Source organism: Polypterus senegalus, chromosome 9 (assembly GCF_016835505.1).
Source record: "Polypterus senegalus isolate Bchr_013 chromosome 9, ASM1683550v1, whole genome shotgun sequence".
NCBI lineage: Eukaryota > Metazoa > Chordata > Cladistia > Polypteriformes > Polypteridae > Polypterus > Polypterus senegalus.
The window spans coordinates 30983718-31011433 of record NC_053162.1 but is presented as its reverse complement, the minus strand read 5'-3'; the positions used below and the strand labels follow the sequence as shown (position 1 = coordinate 31011433).

At 41.1% G+C, this 27716-nt stretch overlaps 1 protein-coding gene across 1 annotated transcript; it reads left to right on the top strand.

Annotated features, from left to right (window-relative positions):
* The first annotated feature begins 331 nt into the window (after nucleotides 1-331).
* LOC120535471 (glutamate-rich protein 3) lies at nucleotides 332-27716 on the top strand. The gene is made up of 8 exons (XM_039763352.1): nucleotides 332-386; nucleotides 4456-4576; nucleotides 10551-10769; nucleotides 16634-16799; nucleotides 19430-19613; nucleotides 20627-20739; nucleotides 25508-25588; nucleotides 27328-27716. The coding sequence occupies exons 2-8, from the start codon at nucleotides 4487-4489 to the stop codon at nucleotides 27714-27716; spliced, it is 1242 nt and encodes a 413-aa protein (XP_039619286.1). The 5' UTR covers nucleotides 332-386; nucleotides 4456-4486.

Sequence of the window (27716 nt, the reverse complement as noted above, 5' to 3'; positions counted from 1 at the left end):
CAGCACTCTTAGCATAGCACAATGGCTGTTAAAGCAGCGCTGCTTTTCACTCTTTGTTAAATCTGACTTCAATGGCAAAAACAGCCTTAAGTAATTAATCCAAAACCTACCACAGAGTCATTTTGGGGCAACATCTTTAACTGAAAAGAACAAGATGTGTGATGTGTTTAAACATTTATTAATTGCTGTTACCTCAGCCAGATCTTAGCAACATCAAGTAGCTGACAGGATCTTAAGTTACATGAGCGGTGTGAGAACACCCAAGAAATACAAGTAGCCGAGCCGTGTGCTGTCCAGCAGGAAGGACACAGACGTGAAATGAGTGGTGGCCGCAGAGGTAAGACGGAGGAGACAAAGTCTCATGCTGGGTTTGTGTTCACTGACTGGTAAGTCAAACTATCATCTGAGCATAAAAGAGAAAAAATAGAAGTGTTTTGAAAAAAAAATGTGTTGCGTAGATTATACAGATAGTTCAGTTATTTGGGCTAAATCTATTGGTGTTGACATGTTGATTACAAGGCTCAGAAAAGGAGAGAAAAAAGATGACACTGCCCAGATACTGATGCTTTGGTTTTGTTATTTGTGGCTATTCTGTTAACTGTACAATATGAGTTTGATTACCTTATTACTTATTACAGAGATGAACATCTGCAGTAATTTACTTACCTATAACATCTATCTGTCTATCATATAATGCCTTTCCTACCTATCTATCATAAGATTTGACCCTAGGGACAGAATAACATTTGGGACCCCTGGGATGTCCCATTTAATGTCTGAAGTACAAAGGAAAAAAAAAACACAAAAACAAAGAGACCAGGTATGCCTGACAGGCAGAGCCAAAATGGCTTTGTCTCCGAAGGATCCATCCTCATAAGAAACTGGTCTGCTAATCAACACTGACTTACAGTGCGGAGTTTCTTTAAATAGAGGCAGGGCCAGACGTCGCAGTGCTTCAGGATACGGGTGAGTGTAACATCATGACTCCTCTGGGGTGTACTCATTTACATTACCAACTTTGTCACTCCATCATTCTTCCTCCTGCAACTTACCTGAAATGAGACTTCCTATGATGGTGTTTTGGCACGTTTTATCTATCTGTTATATAGTGCCTTTCCTATCTATCTATCTATCTATCTATCTATCTATCTATCTATCTATCTATCTATCTATCTATCTATCTATCTATCTATCTATCTATTATATGACGTGTTTTCTACTGAGCTTACTATGTATTATATAGTGCCTTATCAATCTATATAAAATAGAAGTGAAAGGTATTATATCATTTATATATTTATTGATATAGAAATAGACAGGAAAGACTATATAATAGATAAACATGAAAGGCAGCATATATAACTATCTATCAAGCTGTTACTGTATATAGTGCCTTTCCTACCTATAAATCTCAATATTACATAGTACCCTTTAAATCTATCTATCTAAGATAAAAGTGTAAGGTATTATATAATTCATAGATAGCTGGAAAGAATACACTTTACAACAGATGGATTGATGTGAAAGGCATTATCTATCTATGTTTCTAAAACAGAAGTGGAGGGTATTATATCACTCATAGACAGGTAGATAGATAGATGGACAGGAAGGACACTAAATAACAAATGTGAAAGGCAGTCTGTCTATTTATGTATTATATAGTGCCTATCTATCAATCAATCTATCTAAGACATTGATAATATTTCTATGAATGCCATCAATATAGGCAAATGATACTGCATCTAAGACATAAGTGGAAGACATTATATCATTGATAGATAGATAGATAGATAGATAGATAGATAGATAGATAGATAGATAGATTTGAAATGCACTATATACTAGATAGATAGATAGATAGATAGATAGATAGATAGATAGATAGATGTGAAAGGCACTATATAATAGATAGATAGATAGATAGATAGATAGATAGATAGATAGATAGATAGATAGATAGATAGATAGATAAGACACTTTATGATAGATAGATAGATAGATAGATAGATAGATAGATAGATAGATATGAAATGCACTATATAATAGATAGATAGATAGATAGATAGATAGATAGATAAGACACTATCTAGCAGATTGATAGGTGTAAAAGGCACTATCTATTATATAGCACCTTTCATTTTGTATCAATCATATCGTGCCATCATATAGTGTATATATAGTTATCTCTTTAATAGTGTTTTTCTATCTCCTATTATATAGTGCATTTCTGTTTCTATCTCTCTATCAAATAGTTCCTTTCATTATCTTACTATCTACTCTAAAAACTTCTTAGTAGTGCCAGCATGAATTTGCACAGCTACCTAATACCAGATTATACTAATTGGAAATGTTGCTGCCTCTGCTCATTTCCTAAATCTGTTTCATATTTCATATTTTTGGTACAAATACAAGATCCCATAACCCCTCCCTGTTAGAATGTCTGAAGAGCCAAAAATTCTCTGGATTTGTGATAAAAAATATTTTGCATTTTTCCAACCCCAAACTGCGTTTCTTCTCCTTCTTTTTACAATATTTTGCATGAAAGGAAAATGCCTTGAAGTTGAAACTGAAGCTGTTTTTATTTATGGGTGCTCTTCTGCATCTTTTCCTGCTGTGATCCATTTCATTCTAGAGGTGCAGACATCCAGCCCACCTCAGACCCCACAGAGGTCCACAGGCGACCGACACTACCCCCACTCTGTCCATTACAAAGTGTCATATTTTAAGTAGAATCTCAATATCAGTCTTACATTTAAACATTTCTAGAGAGGTGCAGTTCCAGTTTTGAATTATTCATAAATCCTTTTGTGTTAATCCCAGCTTCCTGTAAAGGTCCCATCAGTCCCTGATTCTGACACACAAAGTAGCTAACCGAGTTTTTATGGAATATGGCAGACACACCTGGGGGCTGAAGTGACTCTGCAACTCCAGCCTGACCCCACTCCACTGACGATTGAGGAATTATTTATTTTGAATAAATTTGTAAATCTCACTGAAAACGTGTCTTCACTTTGTCATTATGAGATATTGAGTGTTGAATGATGGGCAAAAATGGCAAAATTATCCATTTAAAATGAAATCTGCAACACAATGAAGTGTGCAGAAAGTGAGGGGGTCGCAATGCCATCTGAATCCGCTGTATTTGGGCCTGTCAGTCTATGTAACCGCTTCACAGCTATGTGGCTTGGGCGTTGAAGGTTTGCCATTAAGAGTTACTTTGAATTGAATTTGATCTTCTTTGAGGCGGCTCAATAGATTTCTGCTGGTTTGACAATGGTGTCAAATGTTAAGATCTTCTATGACCACCTTTGGCTGCCATTGCTTCTGGAAGAGGATCCAGCCTCCCATGTCACTTGAAATTCAGCCCAAGTGCGGCCCAAACTGTGAATAAATGAGAGTGTTTGTGTGTGGGCATACCCTGTACCTGGCAGGCACCTCATCTTGACTGGAATGCCATTTAAAAAAAATGCATTGCCCCAATTCTGACCTTCTGCCCTATGGGTGGTGAGTCTAAACAGCCTCTACCATCTGTGCCCTACCAGGTTACATGGACCGCATGGCCACCAGGCATTCATTAGTGGAAGCCTCTCTGGTGGTGATCATGATATTTGAGCATGACACCTGGATGTCTGCCCCCATTACCAACATTAAAACAATGGGAATAGAGTGCCCGTGTTATTACAAATAATTGAATCAAACTTTACGGGGAGCAATTCAAAGACATTGTTGAACTTGACAGGCATTCATGAATGATGCTCCTTAAGAATTAAGCATGTGAGCCATTTGTAACCTGGCGAATATCTCCAAGTGACCACATCACATTACATTTTTTTCTTTCTGTAGATTGGTAGGGTATGGGGTGGGATATCTGACCTTAGGAAGGTGCAGCACTGTATGTCTTATTGATCTGTTAACCAGGAAGCCAATATTAAAAAGGGGCAAGCTTGATACTGAGCAGGGGATCAGGCTAGCACAGTGAAGTGGGACCAACTCCTCAGGCAAAACTCTGAAATGACTAATGAGCACACGGCTTCATATCATGTGGCCATTACCTTTGTGCAGTGATGAGCGGGTACAGCAAACAAAATGAGACTCACTCCCAGCAAAATAAGAGGCTCCACAATAAGGGAGGACCCAGGGCTTGAACTGAGAGGCGCCAGCTGGCTATATGGTTAGATACCAGCCAGACCAGTAAACTGGTGAAGGGAGTGGCTGGGAACAGTACGGCCGCTACATCCAAGTGGGCACGCTGCCACTGTGACTCTCACTGGCAAAAGCAGACAAAAAGGGAGAGACGGGTTTAGAAAACGGATGAATGCGAAGACTGACTGACACGAGAATAACCCAAAGCTTATGAGAGGTGACGACATGTTCTCTTACTGATGGGGCTGATATTTCCTGAATGCTTTATGATCACACAAGTATTATATGTGTTATTTCTTCCCTAATCCTTAGATATAAACCAATTTTCTTAAGGCTGAAAGACATGACTCTGAAGCAGCAGCAACAAGCCAAGAAGTTCGCTCTGCAGGACCTCCTGAGCAAGTCTGTGCTGGAAAGGAGCCCCCGATACCAAGTAAGGAGGCATGAATGGCTCTTTTGTATATTCAAAGGCAGCGAACACAGAGAAAATAAAGACAAAAAAAAACAATGAGTGGCACTTAAATTGCCTCTCAGCAGTTATGCACTTTCATGGTAATTACTACTTGACAAATTAACCAAAATATGTTTTATCTCCTATTTAGGCTTTGAAATACATAGACGGAAATGAGTTTTCATTACATGCAGTGTCTGACAAAAATGATACATTTTTGGCTTTGGTACTGGTACTGCTAACTTCTTTTCTCAGAAAATATTTCTTATGCTTGAAAGAGCTTTGGGAAAAAAATAATAATGGCTGAGTGTTTGGTTGGAAACCTGATTTGAGCAAAAAGAGTAAGAAGAACTCAAGAGTGAAATCAGTTGGGTTCGTAATGGGCAAAGGGCTCTGTCCAGGGTGCTGGCGTGAACAACACCTTAGGCAGGCCTCAGGGGGAATGCCATCTGTGATAGCAGTGTAAAAATAATTTAAAAACAAAATACAAGACTGACAGAGGTCTGAGGAAGACAAACAGAGAGATAGATACACTCACCGGCCACTTTATTAGGTATACCTTGCTAGTACCAGGTTGGACTGCAGTAATTCTATGTGGCAACAAAGTGCTGGAAAAATCCCTTAGGGATTTCTAGATTCAAGATTAAAGAGTTTTATTTGTCACACACAGTTATACAGGTTACAGTACAATGTGCAGTGAAATGAAAAGCTGGTCCATATTGACATGATAGCATCACGCAGTTCCTGCTTATTTGTTGGCAGCACATCCATGATGTGAATATCCTGTTCTACAACATCACAAAGGTGCTTTATTGGATTGAGATCTGGTGACTGTGGAGGCCATTTGAGCACAGTGTCATGTTAAGCAACCAGTCTGAGATGATCTCAGCTTTATGACATGGCACGTTATTCTGCTGGAAGTAGAAGATGGGTACACTGCGGTCATAAAGGGATGGACATGGTCAGCAACAATACTGATGTAGGCTGTGGCATTTAAATGATGCTCAGTTGGTACTAAGTCACCCAAAGTGAGCCAAGAAAATATCCCTCAAACCATTACACCACCACCACCAGCCTAAACAGTTGATACAAGGCAGGATGGATCCATGCTTTCATGTTGTTGATGCCAAATTCTGACCCAACCATCCGAATGTTGCAGCAGAAATCGAGACTCATCAGACCAGGCAATGTTTTTGCAGTCTTCTGTTGTCCAACTTTAGTGAGCCTGTGTGAATTGTAGCCTCAGTTGTCTGCTCTTAGCTGACAGGAGTGGCACCAGTGTGGTCTTCTGTTGTTGTAGCACATCTGCTTCAAGGTTTGATGTCTTGTGTGTTCAGAGATGCTCTTCTGCATACCTCAGTTGTAACGAGTGGTTATTTGAGTAACTGTTGCCTTTCTATGAGCTCAAATCAGTCTGGCCATTCTCCTGTGACCTCTGGCATCAATAAGGTATTTTCGCCCAGAGACCTGCCACTCACTGGATTCTTTTCCTTTTATAGGACCATGGTTGAGATGTTTGTGTGTGCAAATCCTAGTAGAATCAGCAATTTCTGAAATACTCAGACCAGCCAGTCTGGCACCAACAAACAGGCCATACTAAAAGTCACTTAAATCACCTTTCTTCCCCATTCTGATGCTTGGTTTGAACTTCAGCAGGTCATCTTGACAATGTCTACAGGCCTAAATGCAATGAGTTGCTGCCACATGATTGGATGATTAGATCTTTGCATTAAAAAGCTGTTGAATAGATGCACCTAATAAAGTGGCTGGTGAGTGTAGATAGTTAGATAGATAGATACATAAATAGATAGTGTGACAGATAGGGGCGCTGTTGTCCCCTTGAACCCTCAGATCAGACACCAGACACCAGATAAAAGTCCAATAATTAATTTATTAATTTTAATTTTTACACTAACAATAATGTGTACAAAGCACCCTCCACTCCACTATATTCATAAACACAATAACAAATACAATAATTCTCCAATACTACAATTCCTCCTACTCTCAAACGCGTTGTCACCCTGCCACCCGACTCAGCTCACCCATCTGGGATCTCTCACAGTCCTTTATATTCCTGGACGTGGAACTGCTTCTGATCCCTCAGTCCATGTGATTATCCTGCACTTCCGGGTCAGGTGAAAACTCTTCTTCTTCATCCCAGAAGTACATCATTTCTTCCGCTTCCATGACTGCGATGTATTTCCTCCGTTTATAGGGAAAGTAGCAGTCCCTGCTCCTCCCTGCAGTGTCCCCTGGAGGCCCCCATGGTATCCAGCAGGGCTGTAATGTAAAACTACACTGTCCTTGATGCCCTGCTGGAACACGGGGCACCTCTATGTTGCAAGAAGGGCTCCACCTGGCGGCCTGGGGGTATTGACCGGGATGAATGTCCAGTAGATAGATAGATAGATAGATAGATAGATAGATAGATAGATAGATAGATAGATAGATAGATAGATAGATAGATAGATGCTTAGCGGCATCAACCACAAGGCAGACAACAAGTCCTAATGGACCCCAGTTCATAGCAGGGCAGATTTCCTCCTACACTTGTTAATTAAAAGTCGCCAGTCATCCTAACGTGTTTGTGTTTTGGATGTAAGAGATTGGCATGAAAGCCTAGGGGAGAGTGGCACACTCCATATGAAGGTTGACTGGCTATGGACTTAGCCCTGGATTTCTGGATCTGTGAATTAGTATGGCCAACGACTGCACTGATGATACTCTTTCTTTAACTGCATGATTTGCTTTCATGTAACATCTTCAGACATAACTTGAAGCTTTTTGTGACCACATTAATAACTCCTGTTATCTTAAACTGCCTGCTCCCCAGTCAGTCTCTCAAGATCTGAGATCTCTCATTTTCAGACTATGCTCAGATGGCCTGTCTCTGCCTGCTGGGTTCAAAAGTGCCATCTTTTTAATGGTAGCTATTAAAGAAGTGTTTCCCATCCTCGGTCCTGTGGCCCCCCTGTGACTGCAGGTTTTTGTTCCAACCAGATTCCTAATCAATGACAATACCTGATAGCAGTGATCTCATTTAATTAGCTGCGATTATTTTTCTTTTATTCTACATTCAGAAAAGCACAGCAGTATGATGTTTACATTTATAAGACATTTAGAAATATTTCTGCTTTTGCTTTAGATTTAAATGCTTAACTCTCTTTTGTTGATTTCATTATATTTTGCCCTTTCTCTGTGCAGTTTTACCCCTTCATTGCATCTTATTAATGACAATTAAAAATGAGCAGAGCAGACACGCTGGCAAACAACCCTGAATAATCAAAGGCTGCAAGTACTTTAGCATCAGACCCACTAATGAGTAAATAATGGATTAATTAAACAATTAGAACATCTAGAAAAGTAGAATGAAAATCAAGATGAAAGTATTGTTAAAAAGAAAAAAATACATTATTCCCATATAACTGCTTGGGACATTTTAATATATATATATTACTAGCAAAATACCCGCGCTTCGCAGTGGCGAAGTATTGCCTTAAAATTTTTATTAAGAAGAAAATTAAACCTTTAAAAACTGAGGGAAAATATACCAATAATTTTTTGTTAAGGATCTCTTTGTATACCACATTGTGAGTTCGGCCCTCCGGTTGTAATATGACCAAGCTGTGCTCTGAGCTTACTCTTGAGCATGCAACGTACAGTTGGCCATGTGAAAAGTAATCTTGTCTGAAATCTCACAGCTTGGATTGCTGCTGTCATAATCGGTTTGAGTTTCATGGTTTGTTTCAATTACGACAGTATTTGTAGGACTTGTGTTGAAGTGACATTCGGCATCTGTCAAGCGTTGTAAGTATACAACCGGTTTCATCGATAACTTCACATCCAGCTTTTGAGAATTTAAACATTCATAAACATCAAAGTGTCCACTACTGAAATCATCACCTGTGAATCTAAGATGTTTAAGAGGCATTGGCGGTTGTAGAAATGTGTAAAATATTTGGCCATTTCGGTACACTTGAAAGCGACAACCGAACAATTCAGTGGCAGCCATCAACTCACATGCAAACCATATGTGAAGGGCTTAAGCATTTCACTCTCTATAGTGCTCCTCTGTAGTATAATTATCTCCTGTACCGTCATCAGTCCACACCTTGAACTTGTCCCAGTCATTCAATACATAAGACACAATGTTTCTCCAGATATCAAGATTGAGCCTGATATGGCCGTGCAATATGTAACAAAGAGAATGGAAAAGGTAGGTGCCATCTCCGGGCATGGAAACCACTCGGTAAGTGACAGTTTTTTGATCGATAGTGATCACCTCGGTAGACATGTTAATGGGGGTACAGTCGGAATGATAAAGGCAATGGGTTCCTGAATAATGTAAAGTAAGTCTAAAACACCTACACAATAACTGCAGTCGTAATAAATGAACAATAAAACAGCGAAGAAGCCGTGGATTAAATAAAAAGGCTGCAGTTATCAGCAGGGAGACGTGAATCCCGTGGCGAAGCAAGGAAGGGAATGTAGAGACCGGAGCGATGGACAGCCTTATATAGGCAGGCAGCCAACAATGTGGGAGGCGTTGGGATGGAGGACCCAATGCTGCATCACATGGTGACCAAGCTGCAGGCTATGGACGTATATATGTACGTAAGTAGGATTCAGTTAGCGTTGGGAACCCGCGTACCAAATTTCTTGAAGATGGGCCCATAAGTAACAAAGACCGTATGAAAGTTCAATATGGCGGCCGACAGTGGCGTCTTACCACCGAAATAAGTATGTACATCGGTTTTGGTTAGTGCAGGGAAGCCGCCTACCAAATTTCGTGAAGATGGGGCCATAAATAAGAAAGTTCAACATGGTGGACGTTGTCGACCATTATGAACGTTACGCGTAGAATTTCGAAATGAAACCTGCTTAACTGTTGTAAGTAAGCTGTAAGGAATGAGCCTGCCAAATTTCAGCCTTCTACCTACACGGGAAGTTGGAGAATTAGTGATGTTGGAAAGTTCAATATATGGCCGACAGTGGCGTCATACCACTGAAATAAGTACGTACATCGATTTTGGTTAGCGCAGGGAAGCCGCCTACCAAATTTCGTGAAGATGGGGCCATAAATAAGAAAGCTCAACATGGCGGACGTTGTCGACAATTATGAACATTACGCGTAGAATTTCCAAATGAAACCTGCTTAACTGTTGTAAGTAAGCTGTAAGTAATGAGCCTGCCAAATTTCAGCCTTCTACCTACACGGGAAGTTGGAGAATTAGTGATGTTGGAAAGTTCAATATGGTGGCCGACAGTGGCGTCATACCACTGAAATAAGTACGTACATCGATTTTGGTTAGCGCAGGGAAGCCACCTACCAAATTTCTTGAAGATGGGGCCATAAATAAGAAAGTTCAACATGGCGAATGTTGTCGAACGTTATCGACCGTTATGACCATTACGTGTAGAATTTCGAAATGAAACCTGCTTAACTTTTGTAAGTAAGCTGTAAGGAATAAGCCTGCCAAATTTCAGCCTTCTACCTACATGGGAAGTTGGAGAATTAGTGATGACTGAGTGAGTGAGTGAGGGCTTTGCCTTTTATTAGTATATATATACAGTATATAGATATATATATATAGTATATACAGTATATATATACCAAACTTAGTTTTCTAATTTCTATATTGTTCCCAAAACACAGAACTTGGGAAATAACACATCACTTAATTAGCCCAAGAGTCCAATTAAAAACAAAAGCTGGTTGGAACAAAAACCTGCAGGCACAGGGGGTCCCCAGGACCGAGTTTGAGAAACACTGCATTAAAGCTTTTGTTTTTGCGCTCCACCTAGTGGCCATTTTTACTGCAGCTATTGGGAGATCTGCTGGAGCAATGCTAAAATGATTCTGCTCTGCGTCAGAAATAAGAAACTGTTCACACATTTGGTAAAGTCTTGCATTTCTTTGCTATAATAAACAGATAATGCATTGTTTGTGCAGCTGCAGAAAACTGCCAGCATCAACATTTTCGCACTGCAAGAAATGAGCGATGACTTCTACCTGCCCTCCATCAGCACAAGCCATTCAGAAGTGTACCTTGATGACAGGTACTGCCACCTCAGTCGGTCATCTCCATACCTTCTTGGATCAGCGTGCATCTCTGAAGCTCCCCGCAGGTCATCTCAGCACAGAAGCAACCAACTGCCACACCTAAACAAAGTGAGTGATTGAGACGTTTTGATGACCTCTGGGTTCATCTTTGTACATGCCAGTTACAAGTATTAAGATGCTAAGACATTCACAAATGGACATCAGTGTTGAAATGAGTGACAAACGAAAGTTCACCTTAATAACCAACCCCTAGCAACAGCAATCCCATAAGTCCATGAGCTGCTTCTGGTGTATTACTTTTCTAAGTCTGTGTGTGATTATACAATCTTCAAGGCTTTATTATAGATTACTGGAGAAAATGTAAAACTTTAGAATATAATTTCAGCAACATTAGGTTTGAATGTTAGGTTTGTAACGCAGGCTTGAGATTCGATTTAACTCTATAAAAGAGATCCAAACAGAGGGAGTGTATGCCATCCAAACCTGGGAGAAGACACCAGGTGTAAGGTAGAGACCTGCGGGTAAAACCAACAAAAAGGACCCAGCATGGTAGCTCACAGAGTATCAGGAGAAGAAGCTTGCAACGTAGTGGAGGCCGAGGAGCAGTACAAGTTTGACAAAGTTCTGTTTGGACTGAGGTTTTGTTATCTCTCTTAGGTCGCCTTCCAAAGGTAAAACAGTGGAAGTATTGGAGACAATTAAATTAAGGAGGTGCACCTATTCAGGCCTATTAGCCCACATTTTGAGTCTGTGTGCCAACCCTTCTTTTTTGCACCTTGGGTTGTTTCAGTGTTTTTCACAGGAGTATGTGTAGAATAAAGAATGTGATAATAGTAACATGGAGTCGTGATAATGAGTGGCTGGTGGCTTCATATCTTCGACTTTGGCAAAGTGGTCTTTGGTCCAAAACACTTTGTGTGCCTTAGTTAGTCAGGACTGGTTGTTTTGACTCTTATCTTTCTGAAAGCTTCTTTGGATAAAAATTGTTTTACAAATAATATTGGGAAATGACATAAAAACAAACTTAGCTGCATAGCTCAATCCTGAATGCACCACCGAGCTGGACACTGGTGACAAACTGCTAGTCCACTGCATGTGCAAATGAGAATATGACCGTAGTCTGCACACGTGGCATTACAACTACTGCTACCCATCAGGTCAGTCACCCTCACTAGTCTAAGACATGGCTGTCCCAGTTCTCCAGCAGTTAACAAAACTGTTCTGACGACATTACCTAGAACAGGGGTGCCCAAAGCGTCGATCGTGATCGACCGGTTGATCGCAAAGGTAGTGCAGGTAGATTGCGTTGCATTCAAAACGTTTGTCTATCATATATCCTTCCTATGGCATTTGCCACTTGATTGACATACAGGGCAGCCAGTCAGAGATCTCTTTTCTTCTAACACACTGGTCATCCCGCACGCACCATCAAACGCGCCAGCTACTGCAAAACTCTGCCTGTGATCTAGTTAGCCTTCCAATTTATTTTGACTAAAAAATGATTTAAAAAAAATGTTTGGGGAGGCTATGGGCTGGATGTGGAATTGGAAGAGGATTTTTTTTTCTCACAATGTCACAATCGAAGTGCGTTTGTCTGATCTGTCAATCTATCATTGCTATACCAAAGAAGGAAAATGTGGAAAGGCACTTTCGAACTGTTCATAAAAACTACGAAACTGACTTCCTTCTGAAAAGCGATCTGAGAAAGAGAAAGGAGAGGGAACTAAAATCGCAGTTAATCAGACAGCCGTTATTTTTCAGCACCAGAGCCGGAGACGCAATGGAAGGCGTGCGTGCAACTTGACAACATACGCTACACAGAGCAGATTGAAATTGTCTGTCAGACTTTGACAGACGGTTTCAAGACTCAGCTTTACTTGAGCCAATCGGTACATTTAAGTGCTATCCATTTAGGGAAGATGTTGAGGGTGATTCACCCGCATCAAAAATTGCAACACTGTTTCACCTACAACTCGTCTACAGTGGAGGATGAGCTTTTGACACTACAGGATGACATTCAGCTGAAGTCTGGGGCTCTTGGACAGTTTTGGAACTTACTCACAGAGGAAAAGTACGGAAAACATGAGGAAATTTGCTTCCTCCTTAACTGCATTATTCGGCTCCAATTATTTATGCGAGTCAGCCTTTTCCCACATGAAGATTATTAAATCCAGATACTGTAGTGACCATAAATGTATTGAATTGTTATTGTGCCATAAACGTTATTCAGTTATGCAAGTATACTCAGTATATATATATATATATATATATATATATAGCATTTTTAATGTAGGTAGATCATTTCGACCTGGTCATTTTAAAAGTAGCTCGCAAGCCAAAAAAGTGTGGGCACCCCTGAACTAGGCGGTGCTTATGCCAGTTCAAGTTTTGAACTGAGAGCTTCATGGCCTCTCCCCATGTAAGCCCCCTACCAATGCTGGACTGTTTACCATTGACCAGTGAAGGCCACCACACCCTGCAGGATTCTGCACCCCTGCTTCTTTTGTCTTGCTTAAAGGGCCACACAGGACTGCTCTCCAGCTTGTGCATCCCTTCTGCCACCAACAGGGCACATTGACAAGGCCTCTCCTTTTCTTTGTAATTTGCCCTTGGGACCCCCAGTCAATGTCTGATGCTATGCAATATTAATAAGGCAGCAGACAGGAGATGCAAAAACAAAATAAAGAGGGATCTTGGTAGAGGATCTTTGCTCGCGCACTGTGCAATCTGCCTTTATGAAAGACTCAGTGCAACTCTCCTAGCGTTTTAATGTTTGGATTCTTGTGCTTTCTGACTTTTCGGATGCTTCTTGGATTTTGTCCAGAAATGTCAGACAGGGTTTCACCCATCTTTGTTGGCATGCAGAACAGGGTGAAGTAACACACAATGAGGGGCTTGATGTAATAAAATACAATAATTATTTATTAATAAAGTCTGAGAGCCAAGACACTAGGTAGCAAAAAAATAGGCAGGCAGAGAGTCAAACACAAAAGAGTAGAAGAACATGAAGACGGAGTACCAAAAACATGAAGCAAAGACCAAAAAGAAACAGAGAAAAAGATCAAAAAGTGCAGGGATTAAACCGGGGGACGCCAGGAGTGCTTGAGGCTGCCTGCACCGTGTGAGAGAGAGCCCTCTTTTAGTATTTCTCCTGCCTGTCCCACCAGGTGACAGCCACCTGATTAATGCTGCATAGCAACAGACACAAATGGGAGGAGCTAAAGCCAAATTACAGGCAAGGGAGGGGCAGGGGCGGAGTCCAAGTCTAATCCTGTATTAAACAAAATGCATTTTATATACAGAAAAAGAGGAAAAGACATGAAATATTCCAAAGTTTCATTTAGGTTTAATCTTAAAGCCTGATTATAAAGGACTACCTTTACAAATTTCACTATTAAAAATATGTCATCTAAGACATGAATATTTGTCTATTTCAAAGTTTTTAGAGCATGTGGCTTCTTCAACACAACATAAAAGAGGTGGACAGAAAATCTCATGGAGAAAGGAGTGGGTTCAAAGCATAAAGTGCTCATAATAACTTCTGTGCAATATAATTCAGACATTATTAAACAATCTAAGGGTCATGGAGGTCAGGGTCTACAGTGTCTTCAGAAAGTATTCAGGCCGTTTTTCACATTTTGCAATGTTGCATTCTTGTAGTAAAATAATTTGAAATTTTTCCACTCTTCAAGAAACACTCAATACCCCAGAATGACAAATGTTTGCAAATTTACTATTGATCATTATAATTGAATTTATTATTGATTACATCTTGCCTGAGTTTTCTCAAAAGCTTGCATACTGTACATTTTCTAATTACCCAATAAAAGGTGTCATTTTGCTTGACTTCTCACTTCATTCATAATGAGTAACACGGTAAAACACCCTAGTACTACAAATTGATTAAAAAAAAAAAATGAAATATCACTTGACACTTGAAATTTGGCTCAGGTGCCTGTGGTCAATTCAATTGACTGGACGTGACCAACAAATACACACAGCTGCCTATAGAAGGTCCCACAGCTGACATTGTGTATCAAAGCAAAAATCAACCATGAGGTCAAATGGAGAGCTTAGAGAGGATTATTTTAACACACAGATCTGGGGAAGGCTACAAAAATATGTCTGCAGCTTTAAAGGTTCCCAAGAGCACAGTGGTCACCATAAGTCTTAAACTGAACAAATGGGAAACAACCAGAACTCTTCCTAAAACTGGCCACAAGCCCAAATTGAGCAATTGTGGCAGAAGGACCTTGGTAAGAGAGGTGACCAAGAAACCAAATGACAACGTATGTGGACACAGGAGCAACTTCCGGAGGACAGCCATCATTGCCACACCCTACCAATCTGGGTTTTATAGCAGAATAGCCAGAAGATACAAGACACCAACCTTGAAGTTTGCAAAAAGCCTCCTAAAGGGCTTCTACACTACGAGAAAGAAGATTTTCCAATCCGATTAAACCAACATTGAACTGTTTGGCATCGGTTCTAAGCAGCACATCTGCAGGAAACCAGGTACCACTCATTACCTCTGCAATGCCACTCTAGCGGTGAAACGTGATGGTAGCCGCATTATGCTGTGGTGTTGGGGACTGGAACACTAGCCAGTGTCAAGGGAAAGCTGAATGGAGCAAAATACAGAGATACCTTTAATAAAAACCTGCTCCAAGGCGCTCTGAACCTCAGACTGAAGGTTCACCTTCTAACAAGTCAATGACTCCAAACACAAAGCAAACACAACACAGAAGTAGCTTAGGGACAACTACGTGAATGTTCTCGAGTGGCCAACCAGAGCCTAGACAATCAAACACTTCGGGTGAGATCTGAAAATAGCCGTCCACCAAAGGTCTCCATCCACCCTGACCACGCTTGAAAGGTAAAGAAGGGCAGAAAATCTTCAAATCTCCAGGTGTGTGAAGCCTGTCACCAAACCAAAGAAGACTTCAAGCTGTAATCACTGCCTAAGGGGCTCCAACTAAGTACTGATGGGTCTGAATACTTGTGCCAATGTGATATTTCAACTTTTTATTTTAACAAATCTGCAAAACTGTCTCAACTCCTGTTTTCACTTTGTCATTCTGGGATACCGAGTGTTATTTAATAAGGGAGAAATGGATTTAAATGATTTTAGCCCAAGGCTGCAACAACACAAAATCTATAAAATCTGAAGTGGTCTGAATACTTTCTGATGGCACTGTATAGCTGCAGCATTGGGCACAAAGCCGGCACCAACGCAATCCATCCCCGGGCACAGGCACGTCTTCAGCTCAATGGGGAGAAAGCCAAAGACAGACAGCGCACTTACATTAAAGGAATACTCAATTATGGCTGACTAAAAGCAGACCAGCATTGTACCAGGAGGTTGTGCTCCACTGATCTTTGCAGAAATTCCACCATCTCATAATGAAGTAAAGTGATGATGAGTTCCCAGAATGCAGAGCGTTCTTTACTCAGCCTCTAGGTATTCTGAGTTGGTCATGTTTGAGTGCACTTTGGAGGTGCTACTAAAATCCCCTGTCCTGGCTATGTGGATGCCAGCAAGTTTCTAGAAGGATCCAGGCTTGGATCAGCTCACAGAGTTGTGAAAAGGGAATGCAGATGGTGTTACCTCTGACCCCAAGTCAGCTGTGTAAGGCAGAGCTTGCGATGTGAATGTGTAGGCAGTGCATTAGGTAGAAGAGAGCATGGAGCCAAATGGAAAAAGCTGTGGAAGATCAGGGCAACGTTAAAGGATAACTGGGGAAGGAGAGCACGGTGCCAGCCATGGAATGACCCTTAGAGAATAATATTTGTTACATTCCGTGCAAAAAAACTTTGAACCCCCCCAAAAAACTTCTTGTTAGTGAGTTTCATATTTCTCAGTGGCAAAATCACATGCAAAACAAACCTTAGGGGCAATAAAAACTACATATAAAACAAAACTTGGTTGTTTCGCTCATCACCACCACTCGCCTATGTTCCGTGTTTTGTAGGATCAACAGAAATTCCTCAAAAGACCAAAGCAATCAAATGTGAGGCTCACAATGGCCTACCTGGGGCAAGGGGCTTTGGCAGAATGCCGGGATGAACTCCGAGTGTTCCAGCAGATATGTGGCGGAGAGAACCTCTGCGTGTACAAAGGGTATTTGTCTCCAGGAGGTATGTGGTACTGCAGACTCTTCTGCTGTTGGCTGATGAAATATGATGGATTCCTTAAAATTAGGATGATGCTATGGAGATTATATACAGTTTTTTATTTTCTTTGCTTATTTCCATTTTGGTACATTTAAGTGTTTTGTTATTTGGAAAATCTGATTGTGCCATCATTTTTACTTCCGATTTTATTTTGACATAGTTAATTATTTTTTCACATCTTATTTTTGTTATTTCACAACACCATGTTGTTTTCATGGTTGTCACCACTTTGCAGATTTCTGTGTTCAGCTGCTAAGCGGGTTGCCATTTTAGGACAACCATATGTGCATGACCCTTGATGTCATCAATTTGATGGTATAAAGGTCAGCGTTGTGCTTTTCTGGGTTGTCCAAGATTGTGGACACTCAAACAGAAACCTTGTTTGTGCCTTTCTTTGGGGTGTTTAGGGTTAACTTTGGAGGCTTCGATTTCTGATTTTTTTTAGGCAGTGAGTCTGATTTTGCCTTTTGAATTTGTCTCCTGGCCCCTTATTCACTTGCCTTCATGGCCTGCCACTTTAAACTTTCTTGCAGAATTTATGGGGCCTAAGGGGTTTGCAATACCCTATTTTAAGGTCTGGCAATGCCAATCGGACATCATCATTTGCCTCCCAGGAGACTGCATTTCAGCCAAGTGGTATTCTGACATTGGGGTAAAAGTGTGTCAATCAACAGCACAATTCACCAGTCAGACAATGTTATTTATAAAGCACAATCATCAAATCTGAAGGCACATCTGAAGATAAAGAGGAATGATGGCTGTCACAAACTGGTGGTGTAACTAAGTTGCTGGTGACCCTGCAGCTAGCAGAAACATGCATACCGATGGTTCCCACCAGGGTCATTCATTATCCCGGTTGGCTGATTTCAAGTGGTGGAAGCCTATGTAGGGCACAGGGCAAGAAAGTGAAGTGCCAGTCCAATTAGGATATTAAACTTCCAATAAGTATATCATCGTGTGGTCTATGAAGGGCACAATGCTGAACAGAACAGTACCAGAGAAACTAGCCCCCAAATTGACCACGCACTGGACGTCACTGATGGTGAGATTAGATAAAGGATGCTAAATAGGAAGATGGGAAGGACGGGAACAAAACAGTTTTTTAGATAAGGCCTAAAACAGCAAAGGCTGGCATTCAGGTGTCATGTGGATGTCAGGGCCAATGGAGGTTCACATGCTGACCAAGTTACACTGGTAGAAACAGCTGCCAGGCAGGAAGAGTTCGAGACTGTGGAGAACCCAAGCCAATCCTGACACCTTCATAGGAGGAACCAACCGCGTAATGCCAGTTCACACACACACATACAGGGCAACCTGAATCTCTGTACTTCTGTGGTAGGCTGTGTCATAGGTTAGTGTAAACCATGGAATCGTGAGTTGTTTTTAAGTTTCCCTCAGTTTAATGGTCAGACATTTGCCTTGACAGAACGAGGAGGTACAGACGTGTGGGTAGTGGTGCAGCAGAGGTGCTGGCGAAGGATGCTGGAAAGCTGCCCAGGTGCATTGCAAGGTGTCGGCAAAGGAAGCTGGATAGCTGCACTGGGTTGCATGATGAGTGGGGGTCTTGTGTAAGAAGGCAGTCCCAAGAGACCTATTGGGCCACACAAGCATGCCCATGGTAGGAAATGCCGACATCCTGTTGACTATAGATGTACAGCGTCAGGTTAGGTGCTGGTTGGAAGAAAGGCATGTCAAGACCCAGAGTGAGTGTTCAGGGGAGAGTTACCTGAGTAGAGTTCACAAGCGGTCACTGGACCGTGCATCTGATTTCATGAGTTGCCATGCATGCATGTGCAGATATATCACCCCAGATTATAGAAGTTGTAATTAGGTAACGCAATGCTGTGTTCCAAGTGTGGCTTTTTGTGAGCCTAATAGATCAGGATGAGAGTGGTAACTGAGTAGGGTTGGCTTCAGCAATCTCACAAGAACATATAATGGCACTACAGAGGCTATAGAAATTAGTGTCATCATTTACCCATTGAGTAAAGTATTGTGTATTGAGGAGAAACGAGCTTGGAAGTGCCTTTGGCAGAATCCTGTTATCTACACGATAAAGTGGAGGTGGAAGCCACGGTTGAAATGTGCTGCAGGGCCCTGGAGGAATTCATCCTATCTGTAACATTCTGGGAGAGAAGGCAAAACAGAGCCTGTGGGTGAAGTTCAACCAAGCTACAAAAGAAGTAGAGGCAGAGTTGAGAGGTGATCCTGTGTGGTGAGTCGTTGTCGTCTGTTTTTGCATGGTGCACAGGTGAAGTCTTTAAGACCTGAGCAGTTTTCATGAGAAGAAGAAGAGGGGACGAGAAGTGATTTTGTCAGATAGTAATCATCTTTATTAATTGCCTTATTTTTGATTGCATCAGTCCATCTGAACTGTTTTAATTGACAATTTGTCACTTGGCACAAGATTGTGATTTGGAACACTTAGTGTAAATATTTTTGTACTTTTTCTGTACCATTTGTCTGTGTCTCTATATCCTGTCACTCTGGTCACTCGGGTATGACTCCAGATGTCCGGAGTTCAAGTCATGTGCAAAGGTGCCATTGCACAGGGCATCACAACTTTATTCTGCTTTTCTGTCTTTGTTTTGTAGATCAGTTCCACTTTGTTTCCAGGCGCCACCTGGGATTCCCCTTCAGCGCCACGCTTTTCATCAACGGCATCATGGCAACTCGAATCAGCTGCTGCTGTGAATACAGATATAACATTGGCTACCAGCAGGGCAAGCGTGGCTGCTTCCGGCTCATGCACCTGAGTGGTGGGAAACCTTGTTACAGGTGAGCCAAGAAGAGGACTTTACTAGTGACAATACAACTCGTGTCCCAAAATGCACTGCAGCCTTTGGGCACTGGTGTCACTCTCTACGCCTTGATGGCACACGTGTACCTGTTCTTATCTTATCTGATCATTTAATCTCAGGTGACTTGTGCCTTTAAACTAACTGAACTTTTAGTTTCTCTGTTTCCATTTCCAATAAGTGGTGCAACAAGAAGGGGCACCCAGATGATGACCTTCCTTACTCAGAAGGATACTAAATGTCCAAAAATGTTACTTTTACTAAACAGTGACTAACTACAAAATGAAATAAAACCCTGCTGCCACTCATGGCCACTCTGTATTGGTTATGATCTCCTTGTGGTTTGGGGGTGGCCCACTCACATACCCAATGTAAAGCCCCACAAAAGCACACCTGTTCCACACAGCCTTGTCCCAACTCTCCTTCCAACTCTGCCCAACTGTCTCTGCTTCTGGCCATGAAGCAGTCTAACTGGGGTCATTTAGGCTGAGACCCCGAATAACTTCAGGAGTAAGTGGCGATTGTACATTCCCTACAGCCCAGGTTTCTCTCTAGTGATCACTGGAGGCCTGGCACCCTAGGGTTTTATTTCACCCTTAAATGACAGCGTGTGGGTTTTCTTTTCATCTGGAATTGTGCACTGCCACCTATTGGACTGGAGGTTTATATCAGGCCTCCTGCCAATATTCTGCTTGGTAACAATTCTCCTTACTTGGGAGGAAGTGCTACCTCTTATCTGATGAGTGGGATTTGGACCTCCTGCCAACCCTCTGGGGCCTGCTTTTACCCGTCACCTGCTGTTATGCCATTCCTTTAGCATTCTAGGAGAACATCAGGCATGTTGAGAGCCAAGGCATGTCTCACTGGCTTCTAGAGTGGTGCACCTGCCTGCTTCACTTTTTATGGACGAACATTTTGCTAAATGACACTTGTTCTGTGTGCAGCATGTTGTATTTGTGCACCAATTCAAAAAGAAGTCTTTCATTCTGTTAGATGTGCAGGATTCAAGAGCCTAAAAAATACATCAGGCAGAAGGACATTTGAGAATGGGAGCCTAGGATGCTGTGAATCCCACCCCGTTGTAGAGGATCAGCGCTGTGAAAAAGGTGAGCAGATAAGATGGCAACATCTGATAACATTTAGGCCTTAATGCTGGCTTTGCATAACTACAAAGTGGTAATTACTGTATATACTCGCGTTTAAATCCCTCTGATAAGTCGGGACTTGATTTTACTGTAGAATTTCTGGTATTTTATAATGTCGGTCACATAAGTTGAATGCAGAAAACTCACGCTATTGGTACGAGAGATTACAATATGCTAACGCCCACCTGACAGAGTAACCACGGAGCACACGGCCTTTTGTTTCTATGTGACCACACACTAATACCCAGACTATTCCGAAGAGACGTTTGAACCGTTTTGTGTTTTTTGTATCTCACACCCTCATACACCTTTATCGTAAGAGCATTCCTTATGTACGATGGAGTGTTCAATCAGAAGAAAATATGAAGCTGGTTTTAACTCTTTCAGGGCTGTTGTTGACTTTTGTCAAAAGGAGGAGTTGACGATGGTAATCAACTGTAAACTGTGACAACCGTTACGTTTTAGTTGGACTCTCATTGCTAGAAGGAAAGTTAGATTCATTGGTTTGACAAAGATTCCATGCGCTCACATGAGTAGCAAGGCACACACAAAAGCAAAAATGGCACTGATATCTTTGGAGAGAGATCAAAACGAATACAAAAAGCAAAATACTCTGTGGACGATGTCTTGCCTTTTATATCTGAACTGGACTATGACTTATCACACATTTTGATATGTGATTGAAAATGAATGATCGGTCCTCAGCTAGTCATGGTACTGACAATGCTTGCCAGGGAGGACTGCCACTTAAAAATCAGATTGTAATGCACTGCAACTGTGACTGCCGCTGCTGCTGTCCCAGCCACACAAAGACAGCCTGGCAGCAAGCCTGCCGCTCATTCTTGGCAAACTGGCAGCCACAGCATGCAGCAACAGACGTTTTATGTTGATTTCTGTGTGAAACCATCATTTTTTTTGAAAAAAATATTCAGCCCTCAAAGAGTTAAACTAAAAGTCATTGAAGTGCCGAAAGAAATTGGTAACTGCGCTGCTGCAACAAAATTTGATGTGTCTGAGAAACTGATGTGAGATTGAAGGAAGCAAAAATTAAGTGTTGTATTTTTGAATGGGCGTATTTTATGATCGATTTTTCGTGTTTCAAGACCCGACTTACTGTATATGCGAGTATATACAGTAATGAGAAGAGAACAGTGAAGTTTCAATTTGCATACAGTTTTGCAAAATTGGAACTAAAATTTATTTCAATGTCTTATTTGCAAATGCAAAACTCACTAAAAGAGAGTTTTTGGAACGTTTAAAGGTTATTTTGGGAGTAGAAAATAATGCATGCTGCTCCCTTCAACCGTGTCAATGTTTACCTGTGTTTTTTCTCCAGCTACACAAACGTCCAATCAAATCTCCTTCACATCACAGCAGAGGTGCAGTGCGTCTAAAAATGTGATGTGCTGCATATTTACTGTACAAACACACACCACAATGCACCATCATTATATTATGAAATGAGAGTCCCGAAAATGCACAAAATTCCTACCTACTAAAAGGGGGTATACCATCAAAACCTGGCTAGATATAAGGGAAAACACAGGATCTTTATAAAATAAAAAGAAAAATGCACTTCAGCAACAATGAAACTCCCCAGAGCACAAAAGGCAATAGTAGTTGTCCAATACAATATGACAATCCAATGCAAAGAAAGGCAATACAGCAGTTCAGAGAGTGGCCAAAAAAACAGAGCAGAAGGTCAAAAATTTCAGAGAAATCCACCAAGCACAGCAGAAAACAAGTAAACTCACCGATTCCCTAGTGCATTCAAATGAGCCACCAGGAACTGTGGGAAACCTTTACTGGTAAGCCTGAGGGCAGCCCATGCCGGACATGAGCTGGTAGCCACAGCTCTTGAGGAATCATCCACAAACCACAAGGCACATAACAAAGGCATAAAGAAACAAAATCAAAAACAAGGAATAATACAAGTAACACTAACATAAATAAATAACTCAAAAATGAAGAAAAATATGAGACAAGGATTTGAACCCCAGCCAGAGGAAGAACAACACACACAACATAGTGCCGTTTTCTACCAGAAAAACTCACTACAAGGGAAGTCACTTGATTCACAAAGCTCCTGCCGTCACCTAGCAACCACCATATCCCATTTCCTGTAGCTGAGGGTTCATACGCCCCAAGTGTTGTGGTGCATGGAGTTTCATTTCTGTCTTTGATATAAAACAATATAATCGCATTCTCCAAGACTGTCATGGTATTTGGCGAAGTGGGCAGCCTCTTACCAGTTCAAACACAGCACACATCTGATGGCTCAACAAAAGGTCTAAACATGACAGGAAATGAGTCCAGTGATTTGTTTTTCCTCTAGAGATTTTAAATACTAAATCACAATAAAACACATGTGGAATGAATGCATGTTGACATGTCTTGACGGGAAAAAAAAACGCCTTTCTTCTTTCTTCCCTGGAAACAAAACTAAATCAACTAAATTGCATTGCTCACCACTAGTGGTGAGAAAATCAATAATGTGAAGAGTGGCAGAGCCAGCAGAGTGCTGCCTCTCAAAGGCCCAAGTGTAAGTCACTGGCATCTTCACTTGGGTTCTCCTCACATGACCCAAAGACATGCTGTACATGTTAGGTGATTCCACATTGGTTTTCATTTATTTTATAATATTCTAAAATGCTCCTCAGGCTATGTGGTCTTAATAAGCTCCAAAAATGTAATGAAGCCCACTGGCACTGGACTTTAATTCAGGGGTTTCCAAACTGAGGTCTGGTACCCTGAAAGTAAAGCTGTGACTGTTTGCCTTAGGGGTGCTCCTGAATAGTGACACCCCGTATTGTTGGGAATTCTTTAATGTGAGTATTCCATTCTAAGCATACATTTCTCTACTGTATATAACTGAAATTGTAAGCCGTTTGAACGTCTGTTTGTTTCTTTGCTAATCATACAGAAATGGCTAAACTGATTTTCATGAAAGTATGTGCCTTGCTGTTGGTCCAACTCAAAACATTCACTTTAATAAAAGGACAATTACCTGTGTGTCTATGAATCTGTGTCCATCCGATTGCTAGGTCATTCCAAAGGATCATGCATCACAATATTCAGTAGTAATAAAATGCATTGCATTTGTCATTCCAACGGATGGTGCATCACAAAATGACATATAACAGAAACATACAGTATGCATTGCATTTGTCAAAAATTTGTAGCAATGCATTTTATTACTACATATATTTGTGATGCGCCATCTGTTTGAATGAAAAATACAATGCATTTTATTACTACGTGCATTACAAAATACATTCCAATAGATGTTGCACTGAAAACATTAACACTGAATAATCTGAGGTCTACATTGATAGCTTTAAGGCCTAAGGACAGGTAGCACAGCTAGTAGATCATATGTCATATTGCACAGAGATTTGAGAGGGAATCCCAAAAACTAGCAGCGATGTGGAGACTAAAGTTCCTATAAGGCAGAAGGAGTGTGCAACAGCTGATGGAGGACATCACCCACCCAAAGTGCAATCTTAAAACACCACAAGTACTGCATGGACAGCGTTTTCTTCTCAACTAATTTTGAATAATAATTTCATTATCTTGCAGGACTACAGCTTTTCTCTAAAAGTATGTCATTTTTTTTTTCCTCATCGTGAGTTTTGTTTCCCCCATTTATTTTGACTGGCACCACCAGGTACTTTGGCTATTATGAATATAACTGAAAAGCTTTAATGAGATGGAAGTACTTTATTGATACCTTTATGTCTGAGGCTCCAGTAGTCCCGAATGGACAACAGGAGAACATTCATGGTTATCGGCAGTGTAGATATTATTGTTATGATCGGCAGTTTTTGTATATTTTTTGATTTTTACTGGATGAAAATGTACAATGTAAACATCTTTTTAGGGTTTTGAATCTCAAGGATTCAAAATGTCACAGTTTTTTTGGTTCAATGATGACATGAAAAGGTTAAATATCTTTAGCATTATGTTGCAAAGGCATCTCTGTTATTCTATGGGCGCCGTCATTCCAGAACAAATACGTTGTGTGTTTCCACAGCAATCTTACCAGAAATGCGCAACACATGTGACATCGCCGGGTTGACTGTATGGCGGTTGACATGTGCATTTCCAGGACGCCTTAGATTGCGGATAATTCCTGGTGTTGTGTGCAAACACAAATCTTTTTGATAATCACCTTCCTGGTTTAAGAAGTTAAGCTCTGGTTATTGGTCCTCCAGTTGTAGTTAGCGTTTTTATTGTTCATCAGTTTGACTTTTAGCATTGGCTTGGCTTGTCCCGACTATGCTCTCATCCTGGTTATTATTACACTATTCGTAATGTTGCCTCCCGAGTTTGAAATGAACACATGTAACAATCAAAGATTATTTGACTTTGCTGTAGTTTGCTTTGAATTTATATAGCTCTGATATGACTGTGATGGTTTGTTCTTAGTGATGCCAAACTGGCCCTGTGTGGCTGTGTGCGAGTGGCAGCTGTGATGGACTGGCATGCCAGCCCAGGGTTTGTTCTTGCCCAAAGATGTGGGGTAGGCTTCAGCCCCCTCATGAGTCTGAATTGGGTTGTACAGGTTTGAAAATTGATTTTAGGCATCAGCACCTGTAAGTACGTATGACAGAATGTTCACCTAAGTAAGTGCTGCCCATTTAACTCTTCATCCTACTTGAATGTCCAGTCACACCATAGACATGATGCTGAGTTGATCCCACCTCATTGTTGGCATCATATTTTTCAGATTTCAATCAGGACACATCACTTCCAGGAACTGCAAAAGAAGTCAGCTCCAAAGCAGCAGAGGCCCAAGAACAGCCTGACGGTAAAATGGATTTTTCTTATAACTCATACCCAACTAGGGACTGCCCAGCTCCTTCAGGTGACTGGGTTCAAATCATAGAGAAGCCATCGTCTATGCATCGCCTGTTCTCCTGGTGGCTGAATTGTGTTTATGTTTTGTTTTTTTTCCCCCACAATGCAAAGAAGCTCAGCTTAGATTGATAGATGAATAATAAATTGTGTGTGTCCAGCAGAAGTGTCCTGTGCAGCCGCAGCAGAATAAAGGGGCAGATTATAAGTGACAAGATCAAGGAGCTAGCGGGGTCTGAGGCCAGAAAGGTCACGAATCAAAGCATCTAACCAAAACCTTGAAGTCAAAGAAAACACAATCATTGAAAATCATTGTAGGAAAACACCCCAGAATAATTTAAGATCATTTAAGCCATCACAACAATTCACAAAGTATCCAGAAACTTGGGAAATGAGGTCTGTGCGCCATGATCTTAAATACTGATGGAGTGGTGACCTCACTGTTTTGTCAAGTTAGGGTCCTTGAGTGACACTGTTATCCCCTTTATCTTCTTTTTTATGTACACCTGAACAAAATGGCTCAAACTCCATACCCTTACCACACCATCACGGTTGACTGATGTTGTCATTCATCACTTCCCCCTTTCTCTTACATTCTCTATCTGCACCTGAATAGAGTACTAGAACAGGCAGAACAAAATGTTACATATGTATTCATATATTATACATACTATGCCCCAAATATAAGCAAGCAGAGTATAAATGTTGGCAAAATAATAATAATATGACCCGATTCATATTAAACATCCAATATGGTTAGGTTACCAGGTCTTGGTCCAGCATGACCCACAATCCAGCATGTTCTCTGCACTGGGTGGAAAATGTGAGAGAAAGAGAGAGGAATTGAGAGAGAAAGAAAGAAAGAAAGAAAAAAAGAAAGAAAGAAAGAAAGAAAGACACTCTGTTACCCTGTCTTTGTTAGTCCGATGTCCTGGAGGTACCACCCAGACCACTGAGATATCATAGAACAGGCCGACCCCTGCTTCATTCCAGTCCTGTTTAGGTATGACGGAGCCCCCATTCCAGCCCATGCTTGTATTTCTAAATGCCTCCCAAACACCCCCCACATCACCCCCCAAGTTCCAAAGGCTCAAAATCGTCTCATCCCTTCCACTCCTAACCTAACCTTGTTGCTGTCCTATTAATGGCCTTTTATCTCACCCCACCTGTATTTCCTCAGGCTAGCCAGTCAGTCAATTACTGCTTTTATCATTACTAGTTAAGATCTATATTAAGTACAAAAATTGGGTTTTCTAGTATTTTTTTCCAAGTACATATTTTCATCATAATATTAATATACATCAAACTACGTATCACACTTCTAGCCATCATATGGTAACAACAGGGAGTTTTTACTAGCGGTAATATGGCCACAGCAATTAGGAAACACACAAAATGTTGATTCATGCAAATGAAAATAATCAACAAAATGGTGGTGCAAGAATTTTACATGCATTATTATAAAAATAATAACATTAAATTGAATATATAAATGAAAATTAAGTGCAAAATTGGACTGTCCACACCCTAAGCCTTAGAAATATGACAGTGTCCAATTTGTCAGCACAGCTTTTAGTGTCCAGCTGTAAGATGTCCAGGTACTGTAGCCTTCATTTTGTTGTTCACAGTGCTGGCACACAGCACTCATCACCTCGATTTCTTCATTTTAATGTTTCTTTTATTGCCTTGCAGGTAATGACAGCTCATACGCCTCATCTCCACTCTTCATTCCCAGGTACAAAGTTAACAGACAAAGGCCGCTTTTAAAATACGACCAGCCAGATGCAGCAAGCGCGTCGTCAGACAGTGAAGCCTCAGAGAGAGAAAACCGCTGGAGACCAAAGAGAGGGAGGAAGTGTCCACGGGCAGCTCCTCAAAAAGGCAACGAGGCGACACAACAAAAAGAACAACAGCTGGAATATCAAGACCTGAAATTCTCCCAGAAAACATCAAACGGCAACCAAAGTGGGGCACCCTTACATCCGGATCATAAAAAACACTTCAGGAAAAAGAAACGCAACCGAACAGAAACGAAAAAGGATGTGGCGTCAGAAACAGCAGCACCACAAAATGGCAAGTGA